General features: G+C 36.8%; 1 protein-coding gene across 1 annotated transcript; it reads left to right on the top strand.

Moving 5' to 3' along the window:
* Window positions 1-467: 467 nt before the first annotated feature.
* LOC124163507 (FAS-associated factor 2) lies at window positions 468-17,895 on the top strand. The gene is made up of 9 exons (XM_046540460.1): window positions 468-716; window positions 1,761-1,895; window positions 2,021-2,264; window positions 11,010-11,196; window positions 11,711-11,884; window positions 11,970-12,065; window positions 12,872-13,043; window positions 13,926-14,069; window positions 16,605-17,895. The coding sequence occupies exons 1-9, from the start codon at window positions 660-662 to the stop codon at window positions 16,782-16,784; spliced, it is 1,389 nt and encodes a 462-aa protein (XP_046396416.1). The 5' UTR covers window positions 468-659; the 3' UTR covers window positions 16,785-17,895.
* The last annotated feature ends 481 nt before the right edge of the window (window positions 17,896-18,376 follow it).

The following is an 18,376-nucleotide window of genomic DNA, read 5'->3' as shown; positions in this document are numbered from 1 at the left end:
CCGTCGTTTAAAATTTGATAAACATGGAATAAGGCCGAAAAGAATGATTGAAAACGGGAACAATAAAAAGCACAAGCCAACCAAAGTAAAGGACTAGCTAGTCAATATTTTAAACAGCTAGGGTGAATGAATTAATCAAATATAATAATTACATGTTTTTTCTACGACCGTGGATGTCCATTCTCCGAGTGCAGTACTTCAAAGAACCCAACAAGGGATAATTAAACTCATGCTAATTTAACCAAATACGCGGAGAACAACCAAAAATCGATATACCTGCATTTGCAAAAGGGTTCTCCTGTACAGATTCCTAAGTTGAACGACTTCATTACGCACCCGTTGAGCACATGAATTAAGAACGTTTTAATGAATTTTCCCACTAACCGATTCAAAAGAGTTGCAGATCGATATATCGAAATATAATCAGCGGATCGCAGCGGAAGTCATCGCTCGCTCGAGTTATCGATGATGAATCATTTGGCAACTGTTTTGCTGGAAAACATCCTGTGTTGTCGAAAAATGTTTATTAGTGTACTTATATCATAATCAACCCTAAAAGCCATGTATTCGGAACATTAAATTACTAGATTATGTAAATTCATATTTAGTGTTTCTTTGTCATTGTAATTCTGTTGGATAGGACTGGCTGAGAAATAGTCATGGCAGATAACCAGGCATTGTCGGCCGAAGAAACGGAGAAACTTCTTCAGCTTCAGGTCAGCAGTGCTTTTCATAACATAATTTGCATTTATTACTATGAATAATAAAATTAATATAGCCAAACATATTGAAGTAATGTGCGTTTTCGCAATCCTCTGTTTTGCTATGTCATGTTAAAATTATTGCTCCCTTATGCTGGCGACTCTCCTTTTAAATCCTTATTATCCCCCATTCTGTAATCTTGAAAGTTGGCTCCCATTAATTTTTGTGACTGATTGACTGGTGGAAGTAAATTTGAGCTCAACTCATGCATTATGAATTATCAACACGGATACTTGTTCAGTTTGTGTTAGGGGCTTTTCCGATGGTGACTTAATTCCTGTATTTTTTAAATATATTGGGTCATTTTGATTCCTACCTGTGTAGCTAAAGAAGGGAATGGCTATAAATTATGCACTAAGGTAGTTGTTAAATGTTCTTCTCCCTGCAGACCGTACAGTTCACATATCCAAAGGCTGCCCGTATGATCATTCCCGGGCTCATAGCATCAAGTATTCATATAGTGCATTTGACAATTTGCATCAGGGAACGGAGCAAGCCGAGTTATTAATTTGTTATCATTGGGTCCTGTGTTGACAAAGGTGTTATCGATGCAACCATCATGGAAATATTCTTAGGCTTAACAGGCCTTTTATAATGTGTTTAGCGGCGTTCTATCTTTGTTTTCGACGCTAATCTGTTGAAGACATAACTTAGTTGAACCGATTTTTAAAAAACGAATTTACCATGGGTTGAAATTTGGTAAACAATTAATAATCCTGAAAGGAATGGTTCAAAATGGGAACGATAAAGAGCAACAGCCACCCAAGATAAACGACTAAGAGCTAAATTTATAAAGACAATGATATATCTTTAGAATTACCATGCCGAATTCCCTAAAGGTGGCTCGCAGGGTATTATGTTGCTGTAGATCCCCATAAATCCTGTCCAGAGTTTATGTGTACCACTACATACTGTATGACGTGTATAAAATGAATGTAGATTAGCTAAACTTGTACGAAATAATATTGAAGTAGTGATTACATTTTGGTTTATTGTAGGAATTAACAGGCATTGATGATATGTCAGTGTGCCGCGATGTTCTGCAGCGTCATTCGTGGGATCTAGAAGTGGCCGTTCAGGACCAACTGAACATGAGAGAAGGTCGACCATCTGTGTTTTTCTCCTCGAGAGAAGTAAGTCGTATTTTTAAGCTTGTCATTCTCTTCCGTCTTGAGTATTTTCTTACAAACTGAGGACTATGTGTTCTTCAGATGAAACTGGCTGGTAAATTTCCTAATTTAGAATTTCTGCCCTACAGAGAGACAACCCTGTGCCTGTAATGGATGCTGTTGGGTCAGGTCCTAGCAGGAACATAGTCCCGATGAGGGCATTCCCTTCAGGTTCCTGGTGGCGTTGGGGAGAGGCAGCTGGGGAGACAAGAAGGAGAGGCATCACAGGATTCATTACTGGACTCTTCTCCTTTGTTTTCCGCCTCTGCTATGGCACAATCGCATCAATTATATTTTCTGCTGTGAACATGTTCAGGCCTGACCCTAGGCTGTGTAAGTGAATTCGTTAATCCTCTAAGTTCACTAATTACGTGAGGTGATTTTTTTGGACCCTCCCCTCTCCCCTTTGTGAGAAATCGTGAGATTTGGCTCGACCCTCTCCCTCTATAATCTTACGTGAGAATTTATAAAATGCATATTTTCAGACTAGCATTTAAGATTGCTAAGATTGCAATTTACTCTGTTTCTTCCGGAGGGAAAAAATTATGTGATACTTGCCGGGACTCCCCCACCTAAGATTGGGCCCCCCCTCCTCCCTAAATGCCTTACATAATTAATACGTTCACTGCCACTGCGGTCATAATGACCGAAACATTTTCATCTCCATGCCATTTCGGTCATTATGACCGTAGAATGAGTCACTTTCTTGGCCTCTCATAGCATTTTGTTGGTCATAGCTGCTTCAGTGCCGCATATATGACATGACTGATACAGTGCATGCAGCTGAATGCACTCAAAAACTCAAATGGAAAGGAGCCAAGTATTCAAATGAAAGCTAAAAGAAAAACATGTCGGCACAATGGGTGGATTCGTCTAAAACTCAGTGGTAGAGAACGTTAATGGATGCCCCCTAATTGCCCTTAGCTCTTGGTTTGAGGCCTTATTCCCGTGATGTAATGTTTATCTTTTCCATCCAGAGCTTCACTAGAATAAATTCCATTGTGAATTGAACTAGTGTACTACTGGATAAGTAAATGGTTTTGTTACACAAAAGTCAGCACCTTCAGTATTTAAGAGACCTATATATGAGGGTTGCCCAAGAAGTCACGCACCACAGTTGTTTTCTCAGCTGAAAACAATGGTGCGAATGTAAAATGTCACGTATGCATTATCTGAAGTTTCATGGGTGCCCGTGCAAAATGTCTGGCTCCTACAACTGATAGCGTAGCTGTAGGACCATTTCAAAATGGCGTCTTTAGGTGATATACATTTCAAGCAGCATGATGTCATTGAATTTCTCACTGCAGAGAAAGAATTGGTAGGGAATATTGTTGAAACTTCCAGTAATTCTTTAATTATTTTACTAATAACTTCACACAACGCACAGGACAATATTATTTTACTTCAACTCAACACAGTAACTAGTAAACAGATTAGATCTCTTAGATACAATATTCAACACTCTCTCTTAATTTTTTTTCTTTGGAAACGACAGAAAACAAATTACATCATTCAACACCATAAAACTTTTCTTGAAAATTACATCACAGAATTAATTCATATAATTATAACCTTAATGCAACAAATTAATCACACATTTACGTTTTAGCAAAAAATTAAAATTCCTTCAATTACTTGACAGTAATAAGTTTTTATGTGCATGAAACTTGATACTATTGAGGGGCTTTGTAAATATATCGGCTAACTGATATTGTGTAGGACAGTAATTTAAAGTCACTACTTTTTGTGACACCTTTTCGGAAATGAAATGATATCTTACATCAATGTGTTTACTTCGTCTATTAAGCTGTCCAGTCTCAATTAGTCGAATAGTGCTTTGATTATCCACATGTAAACTTACACTCAATTCTTTACCAATCAATTCTTCAATAAAGGTTTTTGCATATATGACTTCCTTCACACATTCAGCTGCTGCAATATATTCTGCCTCTGTAGTGGAGAGAGCCACAATTGGTTGTTTACGTGACCACCAGGCTACTGGACCTCCACAGAACATCAGGACGTATCCACTTGTGCTCTTCCTAGTCTTTAAGTCACCTGCATAGTCAGAGTCAGTATAAGCAGTCAGAGTCAAGTTTGATCTTCTTTTGTACCGAATACCCAGGTTCTCTGTATTCTTTAAATACTTCAATGTTCTTTTTACATTTTCAATGTCTGTTTTTGTTGGATTTTCTAGACTTCTGCTTTCATAGTTGACTGCAAAAGCCATGTCAGGTCTTGTTTTATTCGTCAAATATAAAAGACTACCAACCACTTCTCTATAAGGAAACTTGAGAACACTATTATCCCTTTCTTCCTGCTCGTCAACTCTTTTCCCAATTTGAAGTGGTGTATCAGCTCCCTTGGTATTTTTCATCTCAAATTTATCTAATATATAATCTATATACCCCTTCTGAGATAGGAAAATAGAGTCCTTAGTTTTTGTTACCTCTATGCCAATTAACACCTTTGGATTATTTCTTGTCTTTGTTTCAAACTCTTTTCCTAAACTATCTAATAAATTGTCTATATCAGATTCATTTTCTCCTATTATGATCCCATCATCTACGTACACAGCTAAATACAGAGTTCTTTTCTCATTTCTGAATACGCACTGCTCTGATGTTAACTGAAAAAGCCCTCTGTTCAGTAAAAACTTCTTCAACCTTTGATTCCATTTCAAGGGTGCTTGTTTTAATCCATATAAGGATTTTTCTAAACGACAAATTTTATTTTTGACACTAAAACCCTCTGGCACATGCATGTAGATTTCTTCTTCTAGTTCTCCATAAAGGAAAGCTGTTTTAATATCAAATGCCTTCATTTTGTAATTATTTTTGGCTGCAATGGCAAACAGTATTCTTAGTGATGTTGTATTCACCACTGGGCTGAAGGTTTCTTCATAGTCAATTCCTCTCTCTTGTTCGCAGCCTCTAACTACTAATCTAGCCTTGTATCTCCCATCTTCTTTAATTTTGAATACCCATTTACTGGTTAAAATTTTCTTCCCTTTGGCATCTTGAGGACTGACATATTTCCATGTTTCAATTTTCATCAACGATGATTTTTCATCTTCAATTGCTTCTATCCATTTATCTTTTTCCTGTCCAGTTACAGCTTCATTATACGAAATTAAAGCCATTTTACATTGATATTCCTTCAAGTTATCTGGTGCTTTAAGTTTATTTCTATCTCTAAGATTGTAGTGTAATCCTTCATCTTCTTCTTCTTCTCTTCCAGCTGTTACACCTTCTGTTTCTTGTACTATATCTTCTTCATCTTGATTTTCTACCTTTGCTCTTTTTATGGTCTTTTTAATTTCTTTCTCTTCCTTGAAGTTATTTTGAATTTCAGGAATGAAGATTACATCTCTAACTACCTCAACTGTTCTTTTATCCATAAAAAATACTCTTACTCCTTTTGAACAATCTTCATATCCCACAAAAATCCCTCTTTTTCCCTTGGCATCCCACTTTTGTCTCTTCTGAGATGGCACATGAGCATAGACTTCTGATCCAAAAACTCTGAGCTTTTCAAAATCTCCAAAAGGTTTACCGAACCATAACTCATAAGGAGTTTTGCCTTTTATTGAGCTTGTTCCAGTTCTATTGATCACATACACTGCAGTATTAACTGCTTCGGCCCAAAATTCTTTGCTCAGTTTCTTATTCAACAACATTGTTCTAGCTGATTCTACCAAAGTTCTCATCTCACGTTCAGCTTTCCCATTTTGCTCAGGATTGTAGGGCACAGATTTTTGATGACAAATGCCCTCACCTTCAAATATTTTTCTTACTTCCTTATTTACAAACTCAGATCCATTGTCACTTCTAAAAATTTTAATCCCTTTTCCAGTCTGATTTTTTACGTATTTTATAAAAACTTTCAGCTTTTCTTTCACTTCGCTTTTATTTCTGAGAAAATATACTACTTTGAAGTGTGATAGGTCATCTTTCAATAACAGAAAATACTTGCTTCCTCCAATCGACTCTGTCTCCATCGGTCCACATAGGTCTGCATGTATTAATTCTAGTGATGGGTCGGTTCGATTCCTCGATTCTTCGATTCCTCGATTCTCGGCCAAGAACCGGAATCGAAAACGAGTACTTGCCAAGGCGAAAAATCGATTCCGATTCCAGTAGTACTTCAAACAACAAAATATACGACCGCGTTTCCAACAGTCATTTGAATTTTCGCGCCACGTAATTGTAATAACAAAACACATATCTTCTTGGGATGCGCGAGTACTCGAAAATTCAAGTCGATCGACTAGTTGGTACTCGACTCGAGCGTTTCGAGTAGCATTACGAATGTCGAGTCGAGTAGTAGGTTACAGAGCTTTCGAGGTAGTAGGTCCAGCAATCTGCCGACAGGAAGCGCTATCATGAACTCATGTAATAATGCAGTTTTTAAAGCCGATAAGTCATTATAATGCCTTGGCCTGGTAGTTTCAGCTTGCCGAATACACTATAGTTGTCGACGTGGGCGCCGAATACCTTTACGCCAGCCGCGGCGGCCGATCGTCTTCCTACCCCGCGCACTCTGGTCCGAAATCGGAAAAAGCTGGAATAAAGTCCAAAATGACCTTTTTGGGGATAGAGACTTGAAACTCAGCGTAAATACTCATAAATCATTACCAAATATTGATTTATATGCCATTTTACATACATACGAACCTTTAGTGAGATACAGAGTCCCAGATATGACCAATTTTTCAATGCCACGCGAGATATCGTTTTTCCTCAAAATATCTTTGAATTTATCCAAGTGGTTTTGCGTTGGTATGAGTTTTGTGGAATAAAAAACGCAATATTCCTTTGATCTGGTGCTTTGCCTGTACTTTCAATGACTTTTGAAGATTTTGGCTCTCATTTGTCTGGTTTTACAACGCAAAATGGCCGACCCGTTTTTCACGTGAAATTTGACGTTATCTTTCGTTTACGAAAAATATAACTCGGAAAATTTGAACCACAACATAAAGTAGGGATTTCTAAAGAGTACTAAGTAGAAATCTTGAAAAAAAAAGTTTGCGACGAAGGAAATAAGAGCGATTTTTCAATCGCGCGTCAAGGCTGAGCTGCACGCTGCGGAACTTTAAGGCTCGGTAACTGAGGCCGATTTTTCAAGTTTTTAAAAACATTAGTCTTGAAAATCGTCATTTAAAGCATGGATAATCGTCTTCGTTGACTTAAAACACTAAAATGAGGATGTTAAAAAGGATTATGTAGAGATCGACTTGACCATTTAGCGCATTACTCGAGTGAAAATACTAAGGATTGGATATTTTTCGGAACCATCCCACGAGTAAGAAATATGCCTCGGGTATTGAAGTAAAGTGAAGAGATTATGTCATCATGCTTAAGAGAGAGAGAGAAATGAACTGTTTCCATGAAAGGCATCAACCGATACCCTTTTTCCCTTTCCACCTTCGCCGAGGTGAGCTTTTTTATTACTGCGTCCGTCCGATGTGCTATTCATTTGAAGCGTTTAGTTTCTTTCTTGAACTTAAAAAAAGCAAGAGATCTTAAGGTTGATTTAATGACGTGAGAAGTATAGCATTTTTTTTGGCTCTACAAAACTAAAGTTTAGTTTTATAGTTGTTCGCTTCGTCCACTTGAATTCCATGAAGATTCAAGATCAAAAAAATCGTTGAATTATTTTTAATAAAAATTCCAAAGTCTCCGAAATCTTGCAATTTCGGTGGGAAAGTACTGGCCCAATAACACACATGTGTATCAAAAGGAAATTTTCTGCAGGCAGTAATACTGTAACATGGAGACGTCAAAACCTGCTGGCTGAGCATGTAGAATAATTGGTTTTTCTGCTTGAGAATTTGAAAGGGCCAAATATTACATGATTCATATACGTAGTAGGTAATCTTTATTACAGCTATGAAAATTTCTGTACTCAGGGCTCTCCCTTGTAGTTTGGATGTATATATAGTCGACATATTATGAGTGCCAATATTCTAAAGTAATACCTATCATGTAACACCACTTTTCAGGTATGTTCTGTTTTGAAATTTAGCTATTATATTTTAATTACATAGTAATGATATGAAAGATGCTTTTGTCAACTGACTCTTTCATAGAGTAATATTTTTAAAAGTGGTTTTCTTGTTGCCTGAAATTAAATGATATTTTTCTTGGAGCCTATGGCATCAGAATCGATGGAATCGGTATCGGTAGAATCGGAATCGAAATGTCAGAATCGGAATCGGGATCGGAATCGATAAAATTTTGGAATCGACCCATCACTAATTAATTCACATATGCTTTTAGAGCTACTGCTGCTTGGAGTGAATTTTCTTTTTGCATATTTCCCTTCTACACAGGAACTGCAAAACTTGAGGTTATTTTCTATAAATGGAATCTTATTTTCTTCTAAAACTCTTTCCACTAAAGTGAAGTTTTGATGACAAAATCTATTATGCCACTCCTGCAAAGTTTCGGATTTCTTTGCCAAATATAACTCACCAGTTGATTGCCTGGTTGTTCGAAAATCCATTACGTATAATTTACCTGATCGAATTGCTTGTGCACAGATTTTATTGTTCATGTTCTTCAATACGCATTTCTTATCATCAGACTCCAGTTTGTATCCCTTATCAAGGGCTATTCCCATAGAGAAAAGGTTAGTTTTAAGTTCAGGCACATACAAGACATTATTAAGGATTGTTTCCATCCATTCTTCACCGTTGTTCGCCAGAAGTTTTACCGTCCCGCAACCAACCGCATCCAGCGTTGATCCGTCTCCAATTTTAATTTTCTTGGGTTCGCTAATCTCTTGGTATTCCTTAAATATTCCAATTTCATTGCACATGTGTTCGCTGGCTCCGCTGTCTAAATACCAAATTTCTTCATTTACTCGTTCATTTAAAAATGCAGTAGAACTAATGAATGCATTTTTGCTTGTTTTATCTTTCCTTTCTTCATCCTTCAGGAAACGGCATTGCTTAATAAAATGTCCCGGTCTCTTGCAGTGATGACACACTTTTTGATTTTTCGATCTTTCTCGGAAATAACAGTTCTTTTCTTCGTGATTGTTTTTCTTACAAATACTGCAAAACAATGGTTTGCGATTACATTTATTTTGGTTCCTCGAGTATTTCGTTTCCGCTCTTAATGCTGAGTTCTGTATTACTTCATCGTTAGAGCTTTTAAATTTTTGTTCCTCTGCCGCCAATCTCGCTACGAAGTTTTCAATTGTTCTTTCGTCTTTCGCGGTAGACTCCCATGCCGTGCTGAAGTTTTGATAATCAGTGGGCAGCACACTAAGTATCTTCGTTATTAACATGGTTTCATCAATATTTTGCTGTAGCAAGTTTGTGAACTATTGATTGGATGTTGGAAATATTCGTCATTATGTCGACACTCTTCTTGAAATGGAAATTGTAGAACTGTTGCAGTAAATTACACTTCTGTTGCTCTGTATCACGTTCGTATATATTCGTCAGGGTTTTAAACATATCATGGGCAGTAACACAAGACATAATATGCACCATTATTTTTTTATCAATAGTCGTTATTATATACTTTTGTGACTTGGCGTCCATCATCTTCCAGTGACGTATGTCTTTTTCATCTTTCACATCAGCCAGACGTTGGATTCCGTCGACCACGTCCAGTAGGCCACTTGCTCGGAAGAATATTCGTATTTGGAACTTCCACAATTCGAAAGTTTCAGCTCCTTTTAGTATTTCAACGTTTGATAGATCTTCTGTCATTGTTGCCGAGTGCGTTATTTTTACAATCTTCTTTTAGTTTTTTTTAACACCAATTTTATCTTTTTTCTTTCTTCTATTTTTTTTCGCGTTTTCTTCAGAATCTAAGCGTTCGGTGGATACTGGTGTCTGGGCCCATAACCTGTTGAAACTTCCAGTAATTCTTTAATTATTTTACTAATAACTTCACACAACGCACAGGACAATATTATTTTACTTCAACTCAACACAGTAACTAGTAAACAGATTAGATCTCTTAGATACAATATTCAACAAATATATAAGTCTGTGGAGTATCTGCTGTCGATAGGAGTTCATTTAGTCCCTGGGATCAGAGGACGAGGGCATCAGAAGGCGGTCCTCCCAAGATTTGCAATGGTCGTGGACCAGAACAAGCATTGGTACCAACAGGGTAAACACACCCTTGTTTTGTGATTGAGGGAGGCCATAGAACAGGTCGGAGGTTACGTGGAAAAGTAAGGTGTGTAGTTGAAACATCATTCTTTTGTGAGTGTAATTCTCATTATGTTCAATGAATAAATGTAGAAGAAAAAAAATATGGTCACTAATTTCTGAGCAACCCTCGTATAATAAGAGACCTATGAAGAGAATCAAATAATGAGCCATCTCATAATATGCATCCTTTTACTGTTTTTCTGCATTTAGCCATCGTTTTTATTTTCATTTTCCTCACCCTTTCCTCGTACATATTTGTTTTAATAATAACTATCCTGCATAGTTCTTTCAGTGCATGACTTAGAAAATTGTCCAGTTCTTAGTTAATTATTTCATTTGGTTGTAATGCTGAGTGATTTATAAATGGAATTTCAAGGCTGGTTTCATGAGAAGAAACATTTGCATGACTAAATCCAGTTTCTTATGATGTCATGGATCACTAATTGGTTGATTCAGTGGAAATATACATGAATAGCATCTAGATTACAGCTTGAGAAGTTTTCCTTGTGCTTTCTTTCTCAACGCAAAGATTCTAGGGGAGAAAAATCGTGCCTAAACTTTGTAATGCTGCCAGATCCTTCAATTTCTGTGAAATTGAAAAAAACCGGGTGCACCTCGGTGTGCTTGTAGGTGTCTCTGCAAAGGGGAAATGCTGGTTGTCTCATGCAGTGTTCCAAGAGTGAATACTGTAAATATTTGAAAATATGAATAAAACTTTAATATTAATAAAATTAAAATTCATAATGATATTATAGCCTTATATATCTGTTTGTTTCCATGTTTTGCCCTTTTTTGCTGAGCCAAGTTTTTAAAATTTTGATTCTTGCTCCAAGTGTGATGCACAGAGCATATTAAATATTTACTCTATTCCATGCTAAAAATCAATTTTATCTTTTTAGTTGGCTCTGATCCTGTGACTGATGTTGCTGCCTTTGTCTCAGAATTTGAAAGCAATTTTGGGCCACAACACCCTGTGTTCTTTCGTGGATCGTATTCTGATGCATTAGCCCATGCCAAGCGTGATCTTCGCTTTCTTCTTGTCTACCTGCATTCTCCTCAGCATCAGGACACACCAACATTCTGCCGGTAGTATTGTCTTACATGATTCTTCAATTAGTTTTCTGCTATGCTCATTTACTTTGTGGCTGGCTGTAAAAGTAAACTTAAAATTCTTGTAGTACCAGTTTTTGAGATTAAAATCCTCCTATACTCTCGGTAAAAATAGGGATCTCATTAGATTTTTATGGATATGTCTGTTGTAGCAACTTTTTAGCATAGTGAGTTGATGTATCTTTACCGTCCGTTTAGAGTTTTTATTTTAACCAATCAACTACTGCATCTTAACTTCAAAATACTAATCCTTCCCAGTTTAGAGATTGATGGAATTGGGTAATTAATTATTAATTAAAATTAATTATTGTATGTACATACAAAATTTATAATTGTGTCAGTGAAATTTGTGCACCTGCGATCACTTTTTCAGCACTTCCTCATCAGAATAATTTTATATCGATATCTTTGCTGCAAATCTATTGATTTTCTGTGTCACAGTTTTCTCATACAATGAAATATTTTTGGAATTCTGTTTTCTCTTCCACAGCTGTACGTTAGGAGACCCAGATTTTGTGGCCTTTGTTGATGCACAAGCGCTATTTTGGGGCTGTTCAGTCACTTCACCCGAGGGCTATCGTGTTGCCCTCATGCTACGAGAATGTTCTTATCCATTCCTTGCTCTACTTGTCCTGCGGGATACCAGGATGACTGTTGTTGGAAGGTGAAATGATTCAAGTGCTTGAGAATTCTATGCAGAAGTTTTACTCTATGTTATTCTTACACTTTTTTATCCCTGCATTTTCCAGACTTGAAGGTGCCATTGGACCTCGAGAATTAATTGCAACATTACAGGAGCTTATGTCAGAGAATGAGGCATCTTTGATTGCTGCAAGAGCTGATAGGTATTTACTATATTCTTCCATAGCATCATATACTTTTTTACTCACGGCCTAAGTTGATGACCTGAATTATGACCTGAAATGAAGCATTAGTTTTTAAGCAATGTGCCAATCACGAGATCAATCATGTTTTCTATGCAATTGCTCTCTGAATGTGTGCCCAGTCTCGCATGCTATTCTCTGGACTATGTTTCTCCATCAGTACCGTTGCCAGGATTTTGAATTGGGGGAGTTTACCGGAGATTTTGGAGGGCCCTTCCTGGGTGTATGGAGAACTCCCCGGGGAAGTGGGGGGTGGTCGTAGGATTTTAGGGATTTTTGATGTTGAAAACGTGATTTTTAGGACTCAAAAACAGTAATTTTGTAGGAGCATTTATGAAAAATGTAGTATTTTTTTATTCATCGAGGCCATGTTATTCATTTTTGTCACCTCTTTAAAAGGCTCAAGGGAGAGTTGTAACCCAGAAAAACCCACTGCTCTCCATTGCATCGTCCTTTCTTTCTTATGTACACCATATCACTTTGTCCTCACATGAGACCCTTAAGGCAGCTATACACGGCAAATGATTTCATTCGCATGATCATTCAGCATGATCATGCGCATGATCATTCACTGTGTATGACGGAACAATTCGCGAATGAACCTTCATGCGCATGATCATTCAGTGAAAATTAGAACGTGTTCTATTTTGCTCGAATGATCCTGAGAATGATCACGTGATCATTCAGCATTATCATTCGCATGATCATTCACTGTGTATAGCGGCCCTTATGAACGACAATTTTTCTGCTTTCTCTTTCACGTACAGGAATGAGCGCAGTTTCACGCAGACACTAAGGCGACAGCAGGATGAGGCATATGAGGAGTCATTGAGAGCGGATCGCGAGAAGGAGCGGAGGAGGCAGGAGGAGAGGGAGAGGGAAGAGGAGGAACGGAGGCGTGTGGAGGAGGCCATCCGTGAGGAGCAGAGAAGGATCGAGGTGAGAACCCTGAGCCATACCTTGAGAGCCACCTCTAATTTCAAATGGGTCCAAAATATATACAGTAAGTCCTCGACATGTGAACAAGATGCTCCAAGACCTTGTTCGTAAGGAATTAAAGAACCTGGATAGCATAGTGGTCTGCGCAGTGGCCCAGAAAGCCAAATGTCCGTGGTTCGATTCCCGGTCCGGGGTAATTTTTTCTCATGGAAATTCTTGCATATTTCACCGCCGTTCATGCGGCGGATTAGGAAAATGACACAAACAGATTAATATTTCACTTCTAAAGAAAGTTAAGAAAAGTGCGTTCCGGGACTGCTAATTATACCATGACATCACTATATTCAACTCCTAGAGTGTAGTACATACTTGTGAATTTCACTTCTTATTTATATAACTCCTTATGGAGTGAACACATCTGCACACTAGCTTTTGACAAGTGTAGGTTGTGAATGGTTAGTTTTGTGTGTAAAAAAATTAAAAAAAAAATGCAGAACCAATCATTGTAAAAAAAAAAAACAATTTATCATACTTTGGAAAGTAAAATGGGACTAGAAAATAAGTTTTAAATCCATGAAGAACTGTTAACATGCTCTCCCTACCACCTGGAAGATAAGAAGAAAACCCATCCTTGGTCAAGGGTTTAACTAATGTCTCAGTAAGTCTTTTCACTTTGTTCTTCAAGTTGTTACCAAGTCATAGTGTCTTTACTGTCAATAAGGTATTATGGGAATTTTACTCTTTGACATAATACCTATTGCAGAAACAATTACATTACATGAATCCTATACACCTACAACTCCTTTTAATAAAAGGCAATAGTGTACATTTTTTTTCAATATATAATGGGATGAATAGTATTAATTTGGGTGTTATTTACAGGAAATAAGAAAGCAAAAGATTGACTGGGCTTGTCGAGTTCCTGATGAGCCATCAGCTGATGATCCTGAGGCTGTCTACGTGGTCATAAAGTTACCCTCCGGCAAGAGGTTAGAGAGGAGATTTAGGTTGCAACATTCTTTACAAGTAAGTTAGATTTGCATTTGTGGCTGGTGCATACCCCGTCTGCTGCTTAGATTGGTGTTAGTGGTACTGATTTCCTATTTGAATTCTCTGGTTACACATTAAGTCAATGTGTCTATGATGGCCAAGTACTGTATATCTCCGAATATAGTCCCCCCTTTTTTTCCAAAAATGGCCGCGGAAAAGTAAGGGGGGGACTATAATCGAGTGTAATCCAATTTAGCATACTAAAGGTGACCATAAAGTAATAAATAACGGCATAATGGCTAATGTTCTCGTAGTCTTTCTATTTGAGTATATTTATGAGGATTATAATCGGAGATATTAGTAAATACTGCCACGTTTTACCGGAAATTAAGACAATTTTTACCACAAATGTTGTACAGATACGATTATTCCGATTCAAATAGCATATCGAATATGCGTTTTCACGGAATCCATCGGGTAGCTGCTAATTTTTCTTGGAAAAGTATTGTTAGAATAATTCAATCGACACTGATCACTTAATGACGCAAAACAGTAAATAATTAAAATGAAAACTAAACACACACTATCATTACATTAATCGAACACTAGAATTGAATCAATAGTATATGTACCCGTCACTCATTTAATAACTACACGATTTAAATAATTGCGAAAAATAAACAGATAAAGTGAACCTTTCGTGACGATTTTCGTGACGGTTTCATTGCGTCCGTAGCTACTATACGTCCATGTGCCCGTGCGGTTCGTGTTTACAACCACTGCCTTTACCGCCTTCGCAGGACAAGAATGCGCAATAGGTGATGCATTTGTTTCTGAAAAGGCGCAATAATCGACGACTTTAAACCAGAAGCGCCGGCATTACTGCATTTGATCGAAATACAGCGACTCAGCATCGAAAGTGTAATCAATTTATTGAGGAATATCTTCAATTCGTCAGGGTAAATAGGATCGATAAATTACGTCGCATAACGTTTCGCAATTATTTCCGCGATATTTTCTTTATTAAAAATAATTTTACGTTCAACAGTGAGGTGATGGATCAAGTAGAAAGATGAGGATCAATCCTGCCGCAGATTAGAGGCCTTCAAAGACGGAGTTTCGATGCCAATTTAAAAATAGCCGTTGCAGAATACGCCGTAAATCATAGTATTTACAGCGCTAGCAAAGCACTAATACATTGCGGAAGTCATTTCGGGGGTCTCGATGCGGCAGATTCAAAGAATTAGAGGAAAATATCGTTGAATTTGTGCGCAAATGCAGAGCAGAAGCTCTTTGTGTAACTTATGCAATGATTCGCGACGAGGCATTGAAAATTGATATAATTTTTTTTCAGTTTTAATGTTTGTTGGAAAAAGTTTATTTCTTAATTTTATTACTTTGATATTTGTAAGTCCTGTAGTTTAATTGTTTTGCTTAGCAGGCATTTGATAGCAATATTTTTATAATATTTATAATTTATTTAACACAATTTTATTTAGATTTCCTAAATTCTTCAGGTCACTTGGATTTGTGATGACTTGATGGGTGTGTTACACTGGATCTAAGGAAGTTTCAGGGCCAAATGCAATACTGTTTATGGGCTTTAAGTTAAAGCTTATATATTGACATTGTCCGTAGTCATTTGGAAATCAAAAATATTAATAATTTGTGAAGGTTTAAAAAATACAATAGCCTTGGATACTTAAAAAAATTTCTCATTTCTTCATTACATCTGGTTAAGGAACTATAAATTACTGATACATGCAATGGATCACAACATGTTTTAGGTATAGTTATTTTGTTGTGATGGAAAATATGTGAACAGATTTGTTCTTAATCTTCACAGAAAATAATAGTTTTTATCGAATCTAGAATCTTAACTTGCTAACCACAGAAAAATTGCCTTCCTTTACATTTTAAAATTTTTCCCAAAACTGAGGTCTCAAAATTGGGGGGGGGGGACTATATTCGGGGGGGGACTATATTCGGAGATATGCGGTATTTCATTGGATAAAATCCCCTATATATTCTGGTCTGAAGCTGAGAGTCAAGTGGTTGCTGTCATGCTGTGAGTTTTATTGAGAAGCTTTTCAAATGGATTATGTTGAGGATAATTCGGGTACTGTATTAGCCCGGCATGATAAGGCATATTGCTTTTATGTTTTTTTGTGTACATTTTGAATTATTTTTTGTTTGTTTTCTTTGCATTAAGTTAATTTTGTTTGTAATGATAAAATATTTTTATGTCCTCTGAAAAATGTAATAATTGCGGTATAAAATTCAACTTTTTATTTAACATGAGCCAATACATTGGCTGTCAAACTAAGAGGGTTAAGAGAGGTTTTCAATTTGTGTATTTAGTAATGTTCTTAGTATTATGAGGCTTTCAGGACTGGATTACTTTTATTTTAGTGATCGCAATATAAGGAGGAAAAATCCTATACAACGTCTGCTATTTGGAATCACCAATTGTTCAGTTTATGGCTATTGTGCTATGGGTTGCCTGAAATTTTTTTGGAAAAATGCATTGTAAAAAATGAAGATTATTTTCGACTTTCATCTCTTTTTCAGTGTCTTTATTACTATGTCTTCTGTCATCCAGACTCTCCTGATAGTTTTGAAATAGCAACCAACTTTCCCAAACGAGTGCTTCAGTGTATGCCAACAGATACCATACCATGTGTGCAGACGTTTGAAGAAGCTGGTCTCCGCAGAGGAGAGGTGCTCTTTGTGTATGACCTTGAGGCATGATGTTTCTGGGGAGATTGTTGTAGAAAAAATGAGGCAAAGCGAAGTGTCAGGCCATAAAGAGGAGTGACTGTGCAGTGTGACAGAAGTGTCCTTGGCTGCGCTTGCCTGCAAGTGTGTATGTGTGAGCATGTGTGATCAATCTTTACTGCATTTTCTGGACTTAATTTATTCTTTTGATGGAAGAAATAAACTACAAAGGAGGTTGCTTTAAAATCTCACAAGTTTCATACTAAAGGTTAGGGTACACTGTATCTTCTATGAGGCAACCTTCGTCTGAGGTGCAATACATTATTTTACTAAATGTATATTCAAGATGTAAAAATTAATGGCTATTTTCAAGGTGATGATAGTCATGGATGGTATGGTGGTTCAACTCGTTAACCATTTCCCTGAATGATATTCAACCTATTGAATTGGTATAGATTATGTAGGGATAATCAAAAGCAAAAAGGGCTTGCTTTTTTATTTTGGAAAATTTCTACTTAAGAATGATACTTGACAATTATTTCCATGCTGTTGTGGACAGTTTTTTTTGGATGTGCTCAATTGTCTATGAGATGTAAATTAATATGAAAGTTTTCCTTGTGGATTAAATTTTTTGTGTTTCTAGTTGATGTCATTTATGAATAATGTTTTCAAGTCTACTTTTCTTTTTTATCGAAAGTTTTTATTCTTGGTGTTTATCTCCTCCAGTTTGTTTTACAAGTTTGGATTCCATTGATCAAGAAGATAACTAAGTAGAGATGTATTTGTGAAGAAACTCTTGTAGCCTTGCATTAAAATTAGAGAAAGCTGATAAACTGCTTTTCCTCTTCCGTACATTAAATTTTTTTGTAATGTTTTCTTTCAAGATTTTTAGACTGTTACAATGGAATTTCAGCTGGTAAACCTAGTAAACCGGCAGTTTTGCCTATAAGATATGCCTGTATCCATGTGGAATTCCTCCACTACTATTTCTGTCATGCATTGCTTCTTGCAAACAATCCTATTCCACTAACTCCAAATATTCCTCCTCCAAAAGCATGTTGCTCACTTTATACATTTCAGAAGTATTTTTATGTAGTCCATTGTAAAACTGTTTTCTCACAATAAAACCTTTTATTAAAAATTACATCTCTGTGCCCACCCTTGAAATCATTTTTTGTTCTAGTTTATGAGCTTGTTATCTAACATGATTTCTTTTACCGACCCCAAATTTTGTTTATGATGCCGCTTGTAATAGGGTAGTTTCCTTCATCAAAGAAAACGAAAGGTATTGATTGCAATTCGTTGCCCACCATTAGTGTATTCATAATAAACAAATTATTTGGTTTTAGAAATCTCAGTTTAGACGAATGTTAATGGTCAATTTTAACCTCACTTGAAAAAGATAACCAATTAAGTTAATTAATTGTGAGATTACCATTGCATGCATGAGGCACAGAGCTCAGGGAAGCATCTCATAATAATCACCTATTAAAACTGCCTATGGTCGGAAAGTTTCCTTCCTTTGATAAGGTATTAATAATCCTTATTTAAGCCAAGCACTACCTGCTAGCAGCCTGCATCGTAGCGGCGCTCATAGTCTCGCACCAAGGTGGCCTCTCACAGTG

This window comes from Ischnura elegans, chromosome 8, assembly GCF_921293095.1.
Source record: "Ischnura elegans chromosome 8, ioIscEleg1.1, whole genome shotgun sequence".
Lineage (NCBI taxonomy): Eukaryota > Metazoa > Arthropoda > Insecta > Odonata > Coenagrionidae > Ischnura > Ischnura elegans.
Note: the sequence above shows the minus strand (reverse complement) of the source record. Positions and strands in the feature narration are given on the sequence as shown.